General features: G+C 37.0%; 1 protein-coding gene across 1 annotated transcript in view; it reads right to left on the bottom strand.

Moving 5' to 3' along the window:
- Window positions 1-3: 3 nt before the first annotated feature.
- LOC113068813 (protein eyes shut homolog) overlaps window positions 4-16,879 on the bottom strand; it is a gene marked incomplete at both ends in the record, with an annotated part of 95,294 nt that continues 78,418 nt past the window's right edge. The window contains 12 exon segments of the mRNA XM_026241671.1: window positions 4-212; window positions 215-561; window positions 563-799; window positions 965-1,124; window positions 1,831-2,003; window positions 2,094-2,130; window positions 2,162-2,272; window positions 4,250-4,418; window positions 5,073-5,177; window positions 5,179-5,240; window positions 6,275-6,457; window positions 9,975-10,147. Of these exon segments, the coding sequence (XP_026097456.1) occupies window positions 4-212; window positions 215-561; window positions 563-799; window positions 965-1,124; window positions 1,831-2,003; window positions 2,094-2,130; window positions 2,162-2,272; window positions 4,250-4,418; window positions 5,073-5,177; window positions 5,179-5,240; window positions 6,275-6,457; window positions 9,975-10,147 (1,966 nt within the window).

The following is a 16,879-nucleotide window of genomic DNA, read 5'->3' as shown; positions in this document are numbered from 1 at the left end:
ATGGTCATCGTCTTCACTGTGTGCTTTCCCCATCCAAAGGATCAAACCGTCCCCTGATGAAGCAGAAAAATTCAGTGCCACCTCAGTGTACATCAAATTCCTAGAGTGGTACTTCAGGTCCTTGTATTTCAAATAAGAGTTTCCAGTAAACCTTAAAGTTCTCAATGTAACCTCTTGGTCACAGTACGTCCCAACCCATCCCAGAGAACACAACATGAATATGAAGCAGAAGTTGTGTTATGGACACAGACAGAATTGTGTTGACATAGATTGTTGACACAGTGAACTGATTGCTGGCACCGTGAACCAGTCCACAGCACGGGGCAAATACACCTGAATGAAGAAAGTCCTGCTGGATGGCAGTAGCCACTGTTTGAGCAAACCTTATATCCACATGCTGTCCCGTCCCAGTCGCCAACATTGGCTCCATCCAGTGCGCCTGTCTCTGTAAGAACAAGGTCCTGCCCGTTGACTATGACCTCTCGAATGCTTCCTGTGAAATCCCACAGGCTCCTTCTCTCCATTGCTTCTGGGACAACTGTGTTCAGGGAGGACAACCACCATGAAAATATTTGTGCTAACATCTAGAGTGGTCGTGCCCTCCGAAGAGTTCCTGGTTACAGCTTCATCATCCAGAATCAGAAAACCACGGTTGCCTTCTCTACCAGTCTTCACCGTGTGCCACTTCACGCCGGTCACATCTACACGTTGTGGAGACTGTAATACAATGGTTTCGTTTCCCAGATTATAGCGGAGCTGCACAAATCCAGCTGACAGGGATACGCTGAGGAAATCACCTTGCATGGGTAGAGAATAAATATTATAGTCATTGTTTTTATTCACACTTTGTTACTGAAAATATCTTAAATATAAACTTGCATGATAAGAGTATGTTTGAACATGTATTAAGGACACATTTAAATGGTTTAATTTAACAATGTAACTTCAAGATGCTGTTTTAACGGACCGACTGCTCAAGTATCGTGAGGCGTAGAACAGGATTCCCTCTGGTGAAAGAGTTTGAAACTGCAGCTGCAGATGAGTTCTGTGCCTCATGTTGATGGGAGGAAATGACATCCAAGATGATTGATTCCCACTGAAGAAGGGATCACTGATAGATACAGCTGGAAAAGAGAGAGAGAAATCTGAAAGCAGTGTCCAATATTTACTATTTGAATATTAATAAGCTTAATTAAGCAACTTCTTGACTTTCATAAAACTGAATATAAAGCAGTTCTAGAGGTTATTTTTTTCCCCAGAAGTATAAAAGGGCAAAAATATTTAACTTTTATTGTAATAAAGTTTCTAACAGTAACTTGACAAATATAAAAAAGGCAACAAAGTCAATCAAAAAATAATTAATACTTCTGTTCAGCAAAGACACATTGAATTGATCAAAAGTGACAGTAAAGGCTTTTCAAACAAATGCCCTCTATTCCCCAAAGAAGCCTGCAAAAAACATTATTAAGATGTAGTTTTTGCCATTTCAGGAATAAACGAAATATTAAACATTAAAGAGTTATTTTAATGTGCCATTATATTTCACAATATTACTTTTACTGTCTTTTTTTTATCAAATTATTGCAGCCTTCGTGAGAAATAGAGACTATTTAAAAAAAAAGGCTATATGTTTGTGCTTTCTAAAAACAGATACATGTAAATGTGTATATACTATATTATATACTATATATAAATATTAAATGAGTTATATTTTATAATATAATATTTTAACTGAAGTGAAGTGTTTAAAAAAAAAGTAGACTATGTTTGTCTGAATCCTTCTGCAGAAGTCCAGCGGTTCCCTGGAGGTGAGATTGATTGTGGGCTAACCTTGCTGGCAGAAGAGTCCAGCAGAGCCTAGGGGGCACTGGCATGTGTATCCATCGGGAAGGGGCACACAGGTGGCACCGCGAGCGCAGGAGGGAGGTGGGATGTGCTCAGCATCACAGAACGACACTTTCTCTGAGCAAAGAGCACCTTTCCATCCTAACACACACTGACAGCTGGAGGGGGAAGGCCAAATACAAACAGTTAATAATATTTGTCAGTCATTCACACGCACAACTGGTGCTTGTTCTGAGTGGAAGTCTTACTACACAGAGGATCCAGAGTCCACACAGGTGCCTCCGTCTTGCAGATGACCAAGCTGCCACAGATTAACACCCACACTGGCCCACATTACGTCCTGGACGGCTGGCCTGCCCTCTGACCTCCTGGAGGGAAGAAACTTCCCCATCTCGTCTCATTCCGAAACAGAAATCGAAAATGCAGCCTTTAGAGTCAAAGAGAGATAGAAAATCATGTCATTATTTACTCACCCTCATGTTCATGTTAAATGGGGACTGTAAAGCTCCTAAAAGGACAAAAACAGCAGCAAAAAACAAAACTAAAATTACTTTAAGAGTAGCACTATATTCTAGTCTTCAGAAGCCATATGAAAGCAAAATATAACAGTGCTGAAAGTAAATATATACAGCATCAAAAGTTTGAGATCAAATTTAATTAATTTTTTTCATTCAGCAAAGATGCATTCAATTGATCAGTGATAGTAAAGACCTTTAATTAGTTATAACTTTTTTTCAACAGTGAGAAGAAATAAGAAAACATTACAGTTTTCGCTGCATTTTTTGATCAAAATAAAGGCATAAATTAACAATTTAAAAAATTTTTAAATATAAAGAAGTTATTTTAAATTGTAATTTTCACAATATTGTTTTACTCTATTTTTTTTTTACCATAATGAATGCCAGATATTTGATCAAATTAATTAAAAAAGGATAGACACACACAGCACCGCACACGCACGCACACACACCTTACTGACCCCTAACTAAGGCTCTTCTAAATCATTGGGGCAGTAAGCTCTGGGATGCATCCAATGAACATCCAGCATGCCCCAGATGCCTTTTTCTAAAAGACTAAATGTAACATTCAGAAAAAGAGGGAACATTTGTACCATCACTGAAAGATTCCTATAATAATATCATCTAATTCTGCCACATGGCTTTCTACAGGAAATGACAAGAAAAAAATAACAGTGCTGACAAAGTGTGGTTATTTTTGGAAAAGCCATCAGGGAGGAGAGAGAGAAGAAATCCATGAGTTTTGAGAGCTTGAGCTTTGATGCTGTAAAAGAAAAATCTATTCTTTTTTCAAATAATAGAAAACAAAAATATCCAGGAAATGGCAGATACAGATGAGTGTTGCAAATATCAAGAGTCTTGAGCTTCCATGAGATCAGTTCATATATTCATAGGTGGGTATTAAATTCAGATGATAACTTAATAGCCAGTCAATAACCATTTAAAAATCATAATCAAGCAATAATTTGAGGTTTGAAGATGCCCCAAGATAGCCGTTTTGAAACTATATTTCATTAGCCCAGTAGACAACTTTAACTGAATTACCTCTAAACTGAAGGATGAGTTGAAATTATGTTATGTGGTAGAGAATAACTTATAACATTTCTTCAACAAAAGCGACTAAATAACAAGACATGCAGTGATTGGGAGAAATCATGGCCCACTCAGCTTCAGTTTGAATATGTTTTCATGATCTTGTGCTTGGAGATCATTGCACAGAATTTCAATGAGGCTGCAGTCAATGGCCAATTAAATTACATTTCTTAAATCACAGACACTGCTGTTCTGGAACAGAATGTCTCAATTCAACTCGGCAGAAAACAATTTATGAGAACAGATTTATGAAGGATTTTCAGAGAAACTTGTTCTGCTCATGTTTCATGAATGAGGCCTACTGACTGTAAAGCATCCAAACCCTGAGACAGAAGATCAACTCCATCCCACTCTCTTCAGCGAGATTCACAGCTGTTATGAAATGCTATGTAATAAGACGACAGAGGCTAAAAAAAAAAAAAAAGCACACCACCAGTCAAAAGTTTGGACACACAGAATCTGAAATCCTATCAAGCTTTAGAAGTGTATCCTTCAAGGAATGGCTTTTGACATCAACCTGCAAACACTATATTTTGTTAGCTTTTAAAATGTCCTGTTTCAATAAAGCTTCCGCGATGGATGATTGCACACAAGGTTAAGGGTCCCCTCAGAGCTGCAGATGTTCATAAAATTAAGCAGAACAACAATTCACGCATTTTACTCTCTCTACCACATCACTACCACAGATGATCTGATTGATTTCATCATGAACTAGCAATCTGAATCAAGACAACAAACGACACCATAATGAAGAAACACACACACACACACACACACACACACACACACATTACCTTGAAAGCTGTTCTGGAATCGAGAGCCCGCAGGCAATAGCTCAGGTGTGTATTCTTCATATCCACCTACATAAAGTTGACTAAAGGTGTTCAAGCCCACCAGTGGACCAGGGGATGTACCCATCCTCCTCTTCTGCCCATCAACCCTGTTCAGAAAAGAACAAACCAGCTGGTCAAAAAGACCTTAGAGTCAAAATCAGTGACTTAGAACAAATAAACGCTTTGAATTTCCATCCCCCATCATTTTATTTTAGGTCAGCATTCAGCATTTTAGGCTTTGTCTTTGAAATGAATAGCAATTATTATTTTTTACATCTTGAATACATAAATGCCAGAAAACCATTTTTTTAATGAGTATTTTCATGTAGAAAAAAAAACAACACTTAATATCTCTATAATATATATCATGTTACTTATAACTTGAAAACTATTTTTACTGGTTAGCAAGATTTAATTTGTATGTAAGATGTTTAAATATTTGTATTGGTTCACAAGCCCCAAATATTTGTTTAATCATTATACAACAAAATATTAATATCTTTATTTTTTAATTTAACTATAACTATAAATAATAGTTTAAAAACGCTATAGATAAGTCTTTACCATCACTTGAGATCAATTTAATGCATCTTTGCTGAATAAAATTATTAACTTAATAAAAAATAAAAAAAGACCTCAAATGTATGAATGCTAGTAAATGTAAAAATAAAGTTGTATTAGCACAGAATACAGTAGGTCAGACCAACTTTGGCCCTCAGTGATGCCAAGCCTATATAAGTTTTATTTAATAACGTTTTATATTAATACAAATAAAAAAACATACCTTCAGCCATCCGTTTTTCAGATGTCTTCCGAAGTGCACTGTATGAATGTTGATCCTCGGATTCAGGCGCTCGCTGATAATTGTTGCCAAACCCGAACCGAGATTTATACTTATGAACAATCCTGCCGTTCCGCACCCCCAATGCCAAGAAGTCGTCACCACTGATGCCTTCATAGAAACAGTAACACACAGAAGAATCCAATTAGCACAAGCAGTGGGGACCAAAACTCCGAGAACATACTGGAAATCTGGGATTTGTATTTCCCCTTTAAACCTCGAAATAAACTGATTTAGGTTTTTTTTTTTAAGTGCATGAGGTGATTAATCGCTATGCAAAAAAGTAACACATTAGAAAAGTATGTCAAGTTGAAGCCTTTTCACTGGTGGTTCAGGTCAATCTGGACATCTATAAAATGTCATCTCTTTTTCTTTTGAGCTGATGGATCTAACGCTCCAATTTATCTGGCCAATTATCAGGTGAATAGTTGCCTTCTCATCCTCTCTGATTCCTTCTTTTTGATTTTGTTCTCCACTGTGCTGCAAGGCTCCCTTGACAATTGCTTCATTATTCACAGCGCTGTCCTCTTCTCTCTTTCCCTCGATGAATCATCCTAAACTATAATCCCGAGAGACACTCGCTGAACTGAGGAAGATTCATTCCCCTTACGCTTTTATTCAGCTGCCTGTCTTTTGATTAAACATGTTCGTAGCAGTGACGTGTCAGTTAGCAGCCACTGAATCTGACCTTAAAATAAATTGCAGACAGTGGCGGAGGAAATCAAGGCATGAGGAAACTTGACCGAGATGCTGTGTCTCTCAAAACGACAGCTCCTCTTCTTTCTTTTTCAGATCTTTTCCCTTATGGCAGAGAATAAAAATCATCGCCCCGTTGTGTGCACAGATAAATTGTCTCTGCTGTTGGGTTCCTGGACTTACACTTACAGCACATTTCACAGCAGCTGCTCCATTAATATCTCCTAGTTGAGTGATACTATTTCTGAACCTCACTTCCTCGAACATGACTTCATCTAGTGCTGGGAAAACGTTTACAGCCAAACTGAATCCAGCTCTTTTTTTCCCCCATACACCAGTATTTACGGCATAATATGATGACCATTGAGGGATGCACTGAAATCAAAGTGAATAAAGAATGATGGAGTAACACACATAAAGGATAAGACAATATTCCCATTTTCACTCACCTTGTCCCTTTTGCCCAGAAAAGAGAATGAGGTTGTTTCTCAAAGCGGAGGCATTATTGGCAAAGGTGAGCTTCAGGTGGAATTCATAAAAATGACCCATACTGGGAATAGAAGGATAAGCCACATAGGATGAGTATCCAAATTCGTCAAGTCCACTAAACCTGGGACGAGTGATGTTGACAGCTGCAAAGAAATAGCTAAATAAATAAATAGATCAAACAAATTAAGATTTTCAATATACACAAAAAATTATTTAAATATATGCAATAAATAATAATAAAATTCAGATTTAGATACCTGTTGTAATAAGCCTGTAAAATGAACATTTTACTGAGGTAAAGTGACCAGAAGAGACACAAGATGGCGATATTGCACTATTTATAACGCTTGTCAAATTCTATGCATTATTATTATTATTATTTCTTATAGGTACCAAAAATGCTGCTGCCAACAATTATTATGGTAATTTTGTTCCATTTTACCTTTGGAATGGAGACTGGTCGTAACAGTGAAATCTGCAGAAATCTGAATTTGTGAAATGGCTTTTCCTTTGGCCAGTGCTTTTCAGAGGTGGAAAATCTCAACATTTAATCACCTGGTCTATCAAGCATCGCTCAGAAACATTTCAGCCTGGCTACATTAAGCATTTACACACGTTTTTCTCCGGTGAAATAAATATGCTACCTAAAGAGTTTTCTCCACCCCTCATTTTGTCTTTATGAACTGTGCAGTCTGCAAAGGCTCTCCGGAGGATTTCTCTGGGAACAGCGTTGAAGTTCTTCCCTCTGCTCTCCCCTTGAATTATTGATGCCTTTTGAAATTGCACATATATTACCTTGTCACGGTTTATTTGCACAGCGCCTAATGAACGATTCGAATGCATTTTAAGCAGGTATGGCTTGATGGGGCCAGCTGTATTCTTGACTCACAGTGTCATGTAATGCCTCTGTAATATGCTACCTATGCAGAGTTACTTTTCTTGCTCCAAGTGAAATTCGTTAATAAACTGGCCATTTATTGATCTGACATATTGGGTGCTTTTTGAGAATGCCAATTACCAACTGCAGTCCTGTGTAAGGGTGCGATTTGAGCTCATTTGCAAAGTCAAACTGGGTTTCTGATTCTAGCATTCAGAAGGGATCAGAATTGCACTAATTAGACTGCTAGAAAACTCTTATTTCTGATACCCTATTATTTTTTTTTTTCAATTCTTCTAATAACTAAAAATGTGTCTTTCAATGTCCCATATGACAGGATAAAGAGATGTCATACAACTAACGTTTAACTTTTCATGCAAATGCACTGCATGCACGGGATGCTTCTCTCTGCTGTATTATTCAGCTGCTGTTGCTGGAGGTGAATAAAGGAACAAGAAAACAAAACCTCCAACTCACTGGCAGTTTTTACAGGTGACATATTACCCATTTATTTCCATTCGTTCTAGTCAAAAACCATTTGTGTGGAAGGATTTTGCTGTTGTGAAATTCAATAGCTTTCTGTCAGCTGTGTTGGCTGGACCCGGAGACATTTAGCTTTTTTTGATTTCCTTCTTTTACCACTGACACACACACAAATGCACACAAAAATGAAATAAATAGACATACAAAAAAAAAGATATGTGCATGTGAGCAACTCCTCACAGAACCTATTTGATTCTATACACTTCCCACAAGATGATTCTTTAATATTTGGGTGCAGAGCCTGGCGAGGGTGAAATGAAAATACAGGAAGTCACATGATGTGTGAGTTAAGGCAGTAAGGTGGTTTAGGACAGATGTGCTATTATGTTATGGGTCTATTTTAGGTGAGTGTGATGTTAACACAGTCTGTCCTCTAAACTCCACTGTAGCCTCGAGCTGCTTTCAGCAACACAAGCTCCCATGATCAGTCGAAATAAGATCAATCTATCTGTCTGCCTGTGAATGCTGACTTCTAAAAAAGCTAATTCTTTGATAATAAAACTGCAATTATGCAAATAATAGATTTTAAGTTGGTCAGGTCAAAGTTATACCTGAATTAATAAAAGATAAGAATAAAAAACCATGACAGCTGTTATTTTTCAATAAAAGTATTACTGGCAGTTTAAGCAAAGCTGAAGAAATATACATATTAGAAACTTAAATAAAAAAATAAAACAGATTGCCTTGGGAACTAACTGAAATAAGTTTTCATTTTAGTCATCTTAGGTGAAATAAAAACAAAAATGTGCATGGCAGTGTTATTGAAACTAAAAATTGTTATCAGTAAATGAAACAAAGCTGGAATACAATCAGTTATTAACATTAGATGAAAATCTTCAAAACTTTGTAAAATATTTAAATGTTGCCATGGCAACTTACTGAAATTATTTAAGTTTTAAGAATTTAAGTTTTTGTATTTTTTTTTTAATTCTTGTACTGAAATTAATATAAATAATATAAATAGAAATATAAAAAATGAAGTAAAAATAAACATTACATTGTAAAAAACTAAAATAGAAAAATAAACACTAATTAAAAATATTAATATTATAATAGTATTCAGATAACACTAATATTACACTGATGCATAACAGACATTTTTTCCAATAATAGTTTTTTTCTTGAAAGTTCACTTAAGCAGTTACTTTGGATGTTACCACATAAATCACATTTGCTATGTTGCCTGGCAACTTAAAAATTGTGTTTGTGTTCTTTGAATCTTATTTTCAGAGTAACCTATAAAAATACATGTATCTAAATGCAACACTAAATCAATACATAAAACAGACTCAAAACACCCTTCCTGTAATTCCATTAATCCAGGCTCTTTTGAAGACGTCCTGCGCATCTGAAGTTGAGTGACTGTCCAGAGACAGCAAGGCCTTGGTTACTAATCAATACTGATTGATGTTATCTGCTCTTACCAGCCTTTAAATTCAAATGTCAGTCCCACTCGGTGTGACACTCGGAGATTAGAACACTATATTTGGCATCGGGCTCTTTACTGTCTGACAGAGCCATGTCTGCTAGTCCTGCCAAGTGGTCTTCAAACCATGCCACCCAATTAGATTACAGCAAAATAGCAGCAGTTCTTTTCCCTCTAAGCGCAATTGAGAAGATGAAGAGCTATCTGTGTAAGCAGATATCAGACTTTAGCTGACTTAACACTGTGAGGTAGAGCCGGGAAGAGAAGTACATTAGTTACACAGCGCTGTAGTATGTCTTCACAGCTTTGTTATTGGAGACTATAAAACAAACCCAACTGCAGCGAGTACATTCTGTGACGACGCTTTGATAAATTACGTTTCAGAGTAGCCTAATTTAAAGCACTTGGTGTGCTCATTATATTTGGATGCATATTACCTGTAGACACCTCGAAAGGTCAGCGCACGTAGTGGAATGGAGTTAGCAATACAATGCAGACTGGCAGTTATACTCGAATGTTCAGAGTTCAGTAACTGTTTAGTGAGTTTGTAGCGAGTGCAGAGCACTTAGCTTCTCTAATTGGAACCGTATTTCAACGGCTTGCATCAGTTAAACAAAGCTGCTGGGAATACATTTCAATCTACCACCTATGGGTCTAACCTCAAAAACGGAGGTGCTCGCAGGAGATGGAGGAAAACAAACCTCAGAATGCAACAAATATCAAACGAGACACCCTCTGGTCATGCCGGCTTGATTGTGTCTCCATGGATACTGGTGGAGATCACAGTCTACGCACGAACCTTGATGGGACCTACCCTCATCGCAGAGGAGACCCTGCCTTCCATAGGGGCAAAGACACACTGCTTCGAGCCGCGTCTGGGGAACGCAGGTGGCGCCGAGCGCACACGGGTTTTGCTCGCAGGCGGTGAACTGGCACAGCTTTCCGGAGTAAAGAGAAGGACACACGCAGAACCAGGTCTTCGCATCACTGTGCACAAGGAAAAAAAATAAGGGGAAAAACAGAGAGATCATTAGAACACCAATGAAATGTGACCGTACTGCATCATTACCTTCAGTGGAGTTTGCGTAGAAAGCATAAATTGGGAAGGGGCATTGGGGGGAGGTGGGTCAAAAAAGCAGAGGAGAATACAAATGAAAATATAGAGCAGAAGTGATGGAAGTCATACATCACCGGCCTGAACTCTAGACCTGATCTAGACCTCAACTCTGAACTGATCTTGCAGTGCAAGACTAAGTAAAAGTGCAGTTTTTATTCTTTTGCCAAGTAAGAAAAAAATCCATACCTAAGGAAATCAATAGCACTTGATTTAGTATATGATTAAAATGATGTATACTCGAATAAGATGAAGACTCCCAGTCAGTGATCTTGTACAGGAGTACAACGAATACAAACAAATTTTAATATTTAATGAAAAAATAAAACTAAATTTGATGTTACAATTGACAGAATTTGACATTAATACCATTTAATGCTTATTTGTAAACTGGTGAGATAAGTCACAGGAGTTAAGAGACAAAGTGTCACCATAATAGAAAGTAATTTTTTTTCCCAGATAATTTTTAGGACACACACACACACTTATATTTATATTATGGGGCTGTGGATTGCTTGAATCTTACTGGCTGACGGATATTCTATGTTGTGCAATTATTTTCAGGGAAACACACAGCGAATGTAGTTCCAGACAGGTCTTCACATTAATTTACATGTCCAGATCTCTAAACCAAATGATTTCAGTTATTCGGAATGTCCTTATAGCCTAAAACAGCACAATAACCGGAACTCACAATGACGCTGACCAAGCATATACATATATTAAATAGGATAAAAAAATACAGATTTTTTGGAAAGCTCTATTTCTCCTGCTCTCTCTTCTTCTTCCACATGAAAAAAACATGCGCTAACAACGTTACCGCTACTCTGACGAGTTTATTAGTTAAATATTTTAGCAACTTAAAACCTACATGACATTTCTCACAAACGAGGTAACAGTGGCGCTGTTCTTGAGGAAAATGAACTTAAAGTTTCACTATTAGTAGAGACGCTGCTGCCAAACACTGTTGAGAGACGTACAGTCTCAGAGAGGTATTCTCTCTCTTTCTTTCTCTCTCGGGTATTAACTGCATTAGTCTGCCTCCATTAGTAGGTCTAAAATGACATTTTGGAATTAGCAATGCAGGCATTGGATGAGATGCGTAGAAATTAATCCTACACACAAGAGCATTTTAAGCATAAAAAAACGGTGTTGTGCCAAATTTTGCCCTCCATCCAAATTATTACCCCCTCGATTGCCTAATCCTAATTTAATTTATTGTATTTTTGTTCAAAGAAATGCAGCCTTGATGAGCATACGAGACAAAAATATTAAAAATATTAAAGGGGTCATATGACATATTTAAAAAAAGAACATTATTTTGTGTATTTGGTGTAATGAAATGTGTTTATGCGGTTTAAGGTATAAAAACAAAACAAAAAAAAATATTTGTTTTCTTCTCTATGCCCCACCTTCTGTGCGGTGTTTTTTACAAAGCTCATCCTTCTGAAAAGCAAGGTGTGCTCTGATTGGCCAGTTACCCAGTATTTGTAACTTGCTTTTGCAAAATCTTTGCACTCACATACAAGCATGCACCATACACACAGTTTCAAATGGAGGGACTGAGAGCTCTCGGACTAAATCTAAAATATCTTAAACTGTGTTCCGAAGATAAATGGAGGTCTCACGGGTTTGGAACGACATTAGGGTGAGTTATTAATGACATTATTTCGATTTTTTGGGTGAACTAACCCTTTAAAGGCTACACATTACATTTCTCCCTAGCGAGGTAATAACAGCACTGTTTAAAGACGCACATCTTCCCACATAGTGACACAGACATGTGGGTGCCGTGTTTAAACGAGCCATTTTAGTGGTGCGTGGACGAGTCTTAACTTTTATAAAGAATATCTTTTTGGGTTTGAGACTTTAGTTTTTGTAACTTTAGGGATCTTATCTATTCACAGACAGCTTGTAACACTCCAAAGAGAAAGGAAAACTTGAAATCGCCTCGTATGACCCCTTTAAAATCTGACCTTAAACTTTTGAATGGAGGTGTAGATGAAAATATATTGCTGCTTTTATATTTGTGATTAATAAATAGGTTAACCATATTTACATGTCTATGGCATTTAAATTAGAAATAAACAACAACAACTGGTCTTTCGTTTTTCCCATGGACTCCCCATAAATAAACAAAAACATATTGAGTGCACCTTTAAAAATCACATATTCATTTAAATAAGGGCATAACTAGGCCTGTGGGCCATCTGCAAATATAGACTCACATTCTGTCGATGGTGATCTAGCCTCACTGTAAGCAAATGATTAGAAATGCTTGCGCTAACAGCTGACTGCTGAGGTGAAATTCTGCAAACAGAACATTTATAATTCCTGGCTTTATCCTCAAGCCAGAGGTAGAGGGTGGGCCAGCATGATAAGTAATATTCAGACAAGACTTTCATAAGCTGCCGGAAGATGTAGATGGTTTTCAAAGGTATAATATCAGATACAGGAAGCATTGGAGAAGTTTCAAAACTATAAAATAATAATGTGTTTTGAGCTGCAGCACAGCTGAAATTAATTATTTACATTCTGTCACTGGGATTTTGAACCAGTGCAAGTGACTGGTACAAACACACACACACACACACACACACGCGCGCACACAATACAGAATATTCCTAAACCCCAGGCTTGAAAAGATTTGAATGACGACTACCTATACAAGGAGAATTTGAATCCACTCATATTTTCATATAAAATCACTGGTATGCATAAAAATGCTACAAAAATAATTGCAAACAACACTGGATAGGACAACATGCAACCTTCCCAGTCTGTAAGACACTAATCAAATGACCTCATTTGTACACAAGCACTCTTTGCACCATTTCCAGGCAAAGACGGTGTACGGTTTGTCACTGCCTTTCATGACAGCAGGGGGTAATTCCACGGCAGACTGTGAGATTATTGCCCTGCATTATGTAGAACATGCAAACACATCTGTTTCTGTGACTGATTGCCCTTCACCAGCCATGCGAGCTCAGACTGACGCAGGGAACAGTCAGGAGGAACATTCAGGTGTCTGCTGTACGTGGTGAGCCCAGAACGCAGCCAACACAGGAGATGTGTTGAAAACTCTTCAAAGAAAGTCTTGACATTGCAGTGACATATTCTGTATTTTGATCATGGCTCTTGTATTGAGAAAAAAAGAAAGAAGGAAAATAGACAAAATCAAAGTTGGATTTTAGTCTATTAACTTTGAGGCCATCTATAGATAATAACATACGTATACACACATACATATTACACACACACACACACTGCATATTATCCTTCAACAGATATACAAATTTACACATTTAAGGATCTCTGTAAACATTAACACAATTCACTTTTTAATTAACAGCCTTTCTCTTCTGGAACTAGCTATTACTCCAGTCTTCAGTGTCACGTGATACTTAAATTATTCTAATATGCTGATTTTGTACTTAAGAAACATTTCTTATTATTTTCAAAGGTTACAATTTATTTTAAGGTGTCCTTGTTACAGTGTAATTATACTTAAGTAACATACTAGAAGTATGGAGTAATATAAGTTAACTGTACTTACTATATGGTTAGGATTAGGGTTTGTCTTATGGTTACTTGCATGTAATTTTGCATAATTTATTGTTATTATGATAATAAGTACATGTGTAACAAGGACACCTTAAAATAAAGTGTTACCTTTTCAAACGCTTAAAATGTTTGTTTCAAATTTTTGTGGAAACTGTGATGCATTTTTTCAAGAGTCTTGGATAAACAGAAACTTCAAAAGAATAGCTTTTATTTAAAACAAATCTTTTGTAGAATTATATAAGTCTTTATGATAATGTGACTTTTGATTAATGCATTAAAAAAAAAAGAAAAAAAAAAAACTTGACCCCACAAAATTGGATTAAAAATGCAATTAGATGTTAATTAAACACCCCTCATTGCATTGCAGCTTCATGAGGTCACTGGACAAACATTTTACAAATGTATAATATTTGGTCAAGCTCTTAGAAACATACTGTTGCTAATATGGTTCACAGAGGTCATCCTGCATTCAATTATATAAAGATCCTGATTTAAATGAACTCGATGACCATGGGGTATTATGTAAGACAGTCAAGAGACCGAAACCAAGAACATTTGTCTGGTGCTTGGGCAGAATGGAGGTCAATCAGAGGCCACTGCTACAAAGCAAGAGAAAAAACACAGAAACTTTTCTTTGTAATCTTTGTGCTGTTCTAAAAACCTGGCTACAGACATCTCCGCTTAAATTTAGTCAATTGCCTTCCTGACACACACCTTTCCCAGCAGACATAACGAGCTGCCAACACCACTGACCATTCCAGCTGCACAAGTGAGCTTCTGAAAGCAAGTGTGTATGAATAATTTAACAAGGAAAGCATTCACCATGTCTGCTTAAGTAAGGGTGCATCAAGAGAATAAGCTAAGCTGACAAAAAGAGTCTCTCCTATATTGCTTTTCTATAGCTGCCGCACAGATTGTAAACATCACAAATATCTTAGAGGAATCAATAAAATAGATAAATCTTCATTCTGTTTAATAAAGCCATCCGATATTATAAAAAAAGCAATGTCGACCCAGATATTTTAACAATACTGACCAAATGCAGCATTTCAAATTCAAAGATCGCAGCTATGAACGCGACATGAGGCCATGGCTCACCAGAGACCCGAAATGGAGAGGCCGGTCCTCCAAACATGCTGGATTGCCTGTTTAGTGGGCCAAGCACTCGATTATACACTTGGGCAGGCGTGACACACTCAGTAAAAGAGTTTAGTGCTCAGCTCGACAGCCAGGTGAATGATGTCGCTTTACGGGAAGGAAATGAACGACTGATGTACAGCTGTTCGCTCCTGCCCTCCGCATGCTCCAGCCGTTACCCAGTGGAAATGGGAAGAATCTGTCTCAAAGTCAAAGGATTACAACCGTTAAAGCCATGAATCACTGTCAGAACTCAACACTAGTAAAGGGTCTTAAAACAGGAAGCCAGGTTCTTTGAATGCTCACATGTTCAAAATCCACAGCCACACATGCAATTTTGGAAATGTTTTGATGGGCCAGAGAAAATGGACGAGGAGAACGAAGGTAAAATACCATGAAAATAGAGACCGAAATTACTCTAAGCAGAAGCAAAAGGCAAGGAAAGAGCGAATATGTCTGAGAACCATCTGTTGAGAAAAACTGGCCTGCTAACATCAGCTGCTGGCTTTTTTGTGGCTCCATCCACTCTTCTCAGCTAACTGGGATTACCATTAGGACATCTTCCAGGGCTATTATCTGCCTCACATGAGTGCAGCTAGTTTTATGCTTTTAAAGTAAATGCAGACTGTTATTTTATTCTCAATGCACAGGCCAAGTACTCTGCACTTGATGTAAAATAATAGCAGCAGCCATTCAGACTAAAAATGAACGATTACATACAAAATATCTAGCAAGCGAATCAAAAGAATCCCATGCGATCAAAGACAAAACGCTGCAGATTTGTTTACAGGAAACTTCTCTGAAGATTAAAGAAAGGACAGTCATACCCACAGAAAAAGGCCATTCAAACACAAACCAAATGTCGAGACTGGACTTCTCAATGGATCATCACATAAAGGTCCGTGAAGGGGGTAATGCTTGGTTCTTGAGATACTTAAAAAAAAAAAAATTTCACAGAGCACTTTTGAAAGGGGCTTTTCCGAGATGAGTTTATAACCAGAAATGAGGATGCCACCAATTAAGACTTTGTTTAAAATAGAATACCTAAATAAAACATATATCAAATAATTCTGTCATTTAATAATACCACTTTTTCATTCAATTATACTAATTCTAACATTATTATTGAGTACAAAGATTATTGGTAATATTTATCAAATAAACAACAAATCAACAGGACAAAAGTTTGGAAAATTTGAAAAGTCATTCCATTCAGATTTGTCAAATAACAAAATGTGGAAATTGTGAGTAATTATAACAGGAAAAAAAAGCAGGTGTCTAACTGAATATTACATTTCAAATTATGAACCAAAGGCAAGATCACACAGTATTCATGGGTCATTCTTTACATTCAAACAAGTTGTCCATGGATTTTTTATTGCACTATATTTTTTTGCTTATTCAGTATATAATGAATGAATTTAGACCATTGATTTTGTACACAAAAAAAGGTAAATGGCACCTTATCTCTGTGTTTGGAAGTGTTTGAGAATAAGTTCAGAGGCAGTTCTCTGTAGTCCTTCAGGAGAAGCGCTCCACAGCTGTCAGATGTCCCTGAGCGTGCGCTGAGAGCCTGTGCTCACGCTGCTGTAGTAAAGCATGTGATCGGCTGAGCAAAAGGCATTTCCGAGATTGACATTTACATGGATTTGTAATATATCTCATTGGATGCAACTAAAAAACTCTGGTGGTTTTGTGCTGACAAATTAACTTTTTGTCATGTTTTACACTTCAAGCCATAATTCCAGAACTTTGGTGAAGAGCACATAGCCATTCAGGTTAAATGAACGTCCAACTCAAATGTTCCAGAAAACACATTTCACAAATAATGTATAAGTAATGATTTTGTGCTAACATTGAGAACATTATTAAATATTAGATAACTTTAAAATATATTAACGTTA

Source organism: Carassius auratus, unplaced genomic scaffold (genome assembly GCF_003368295.1).
Source record: "Carassius auratus strain Wakin unplaced genomic scaffold, ASM336829v1 scaf_tig00000131, whole genome shotgun sequence".
Lineage (NCBI taxonomy): Eukaryota > Metazoa > Chordata > Actinopteri > Cypriniformes > Cyprinidae > Carassius > Carassius auratus.
The sequence above is the reverse complement of the archived record's forward strand: the minus strand, read 5'-3'. Positions and strand labels throughout refer to the sequence as shown.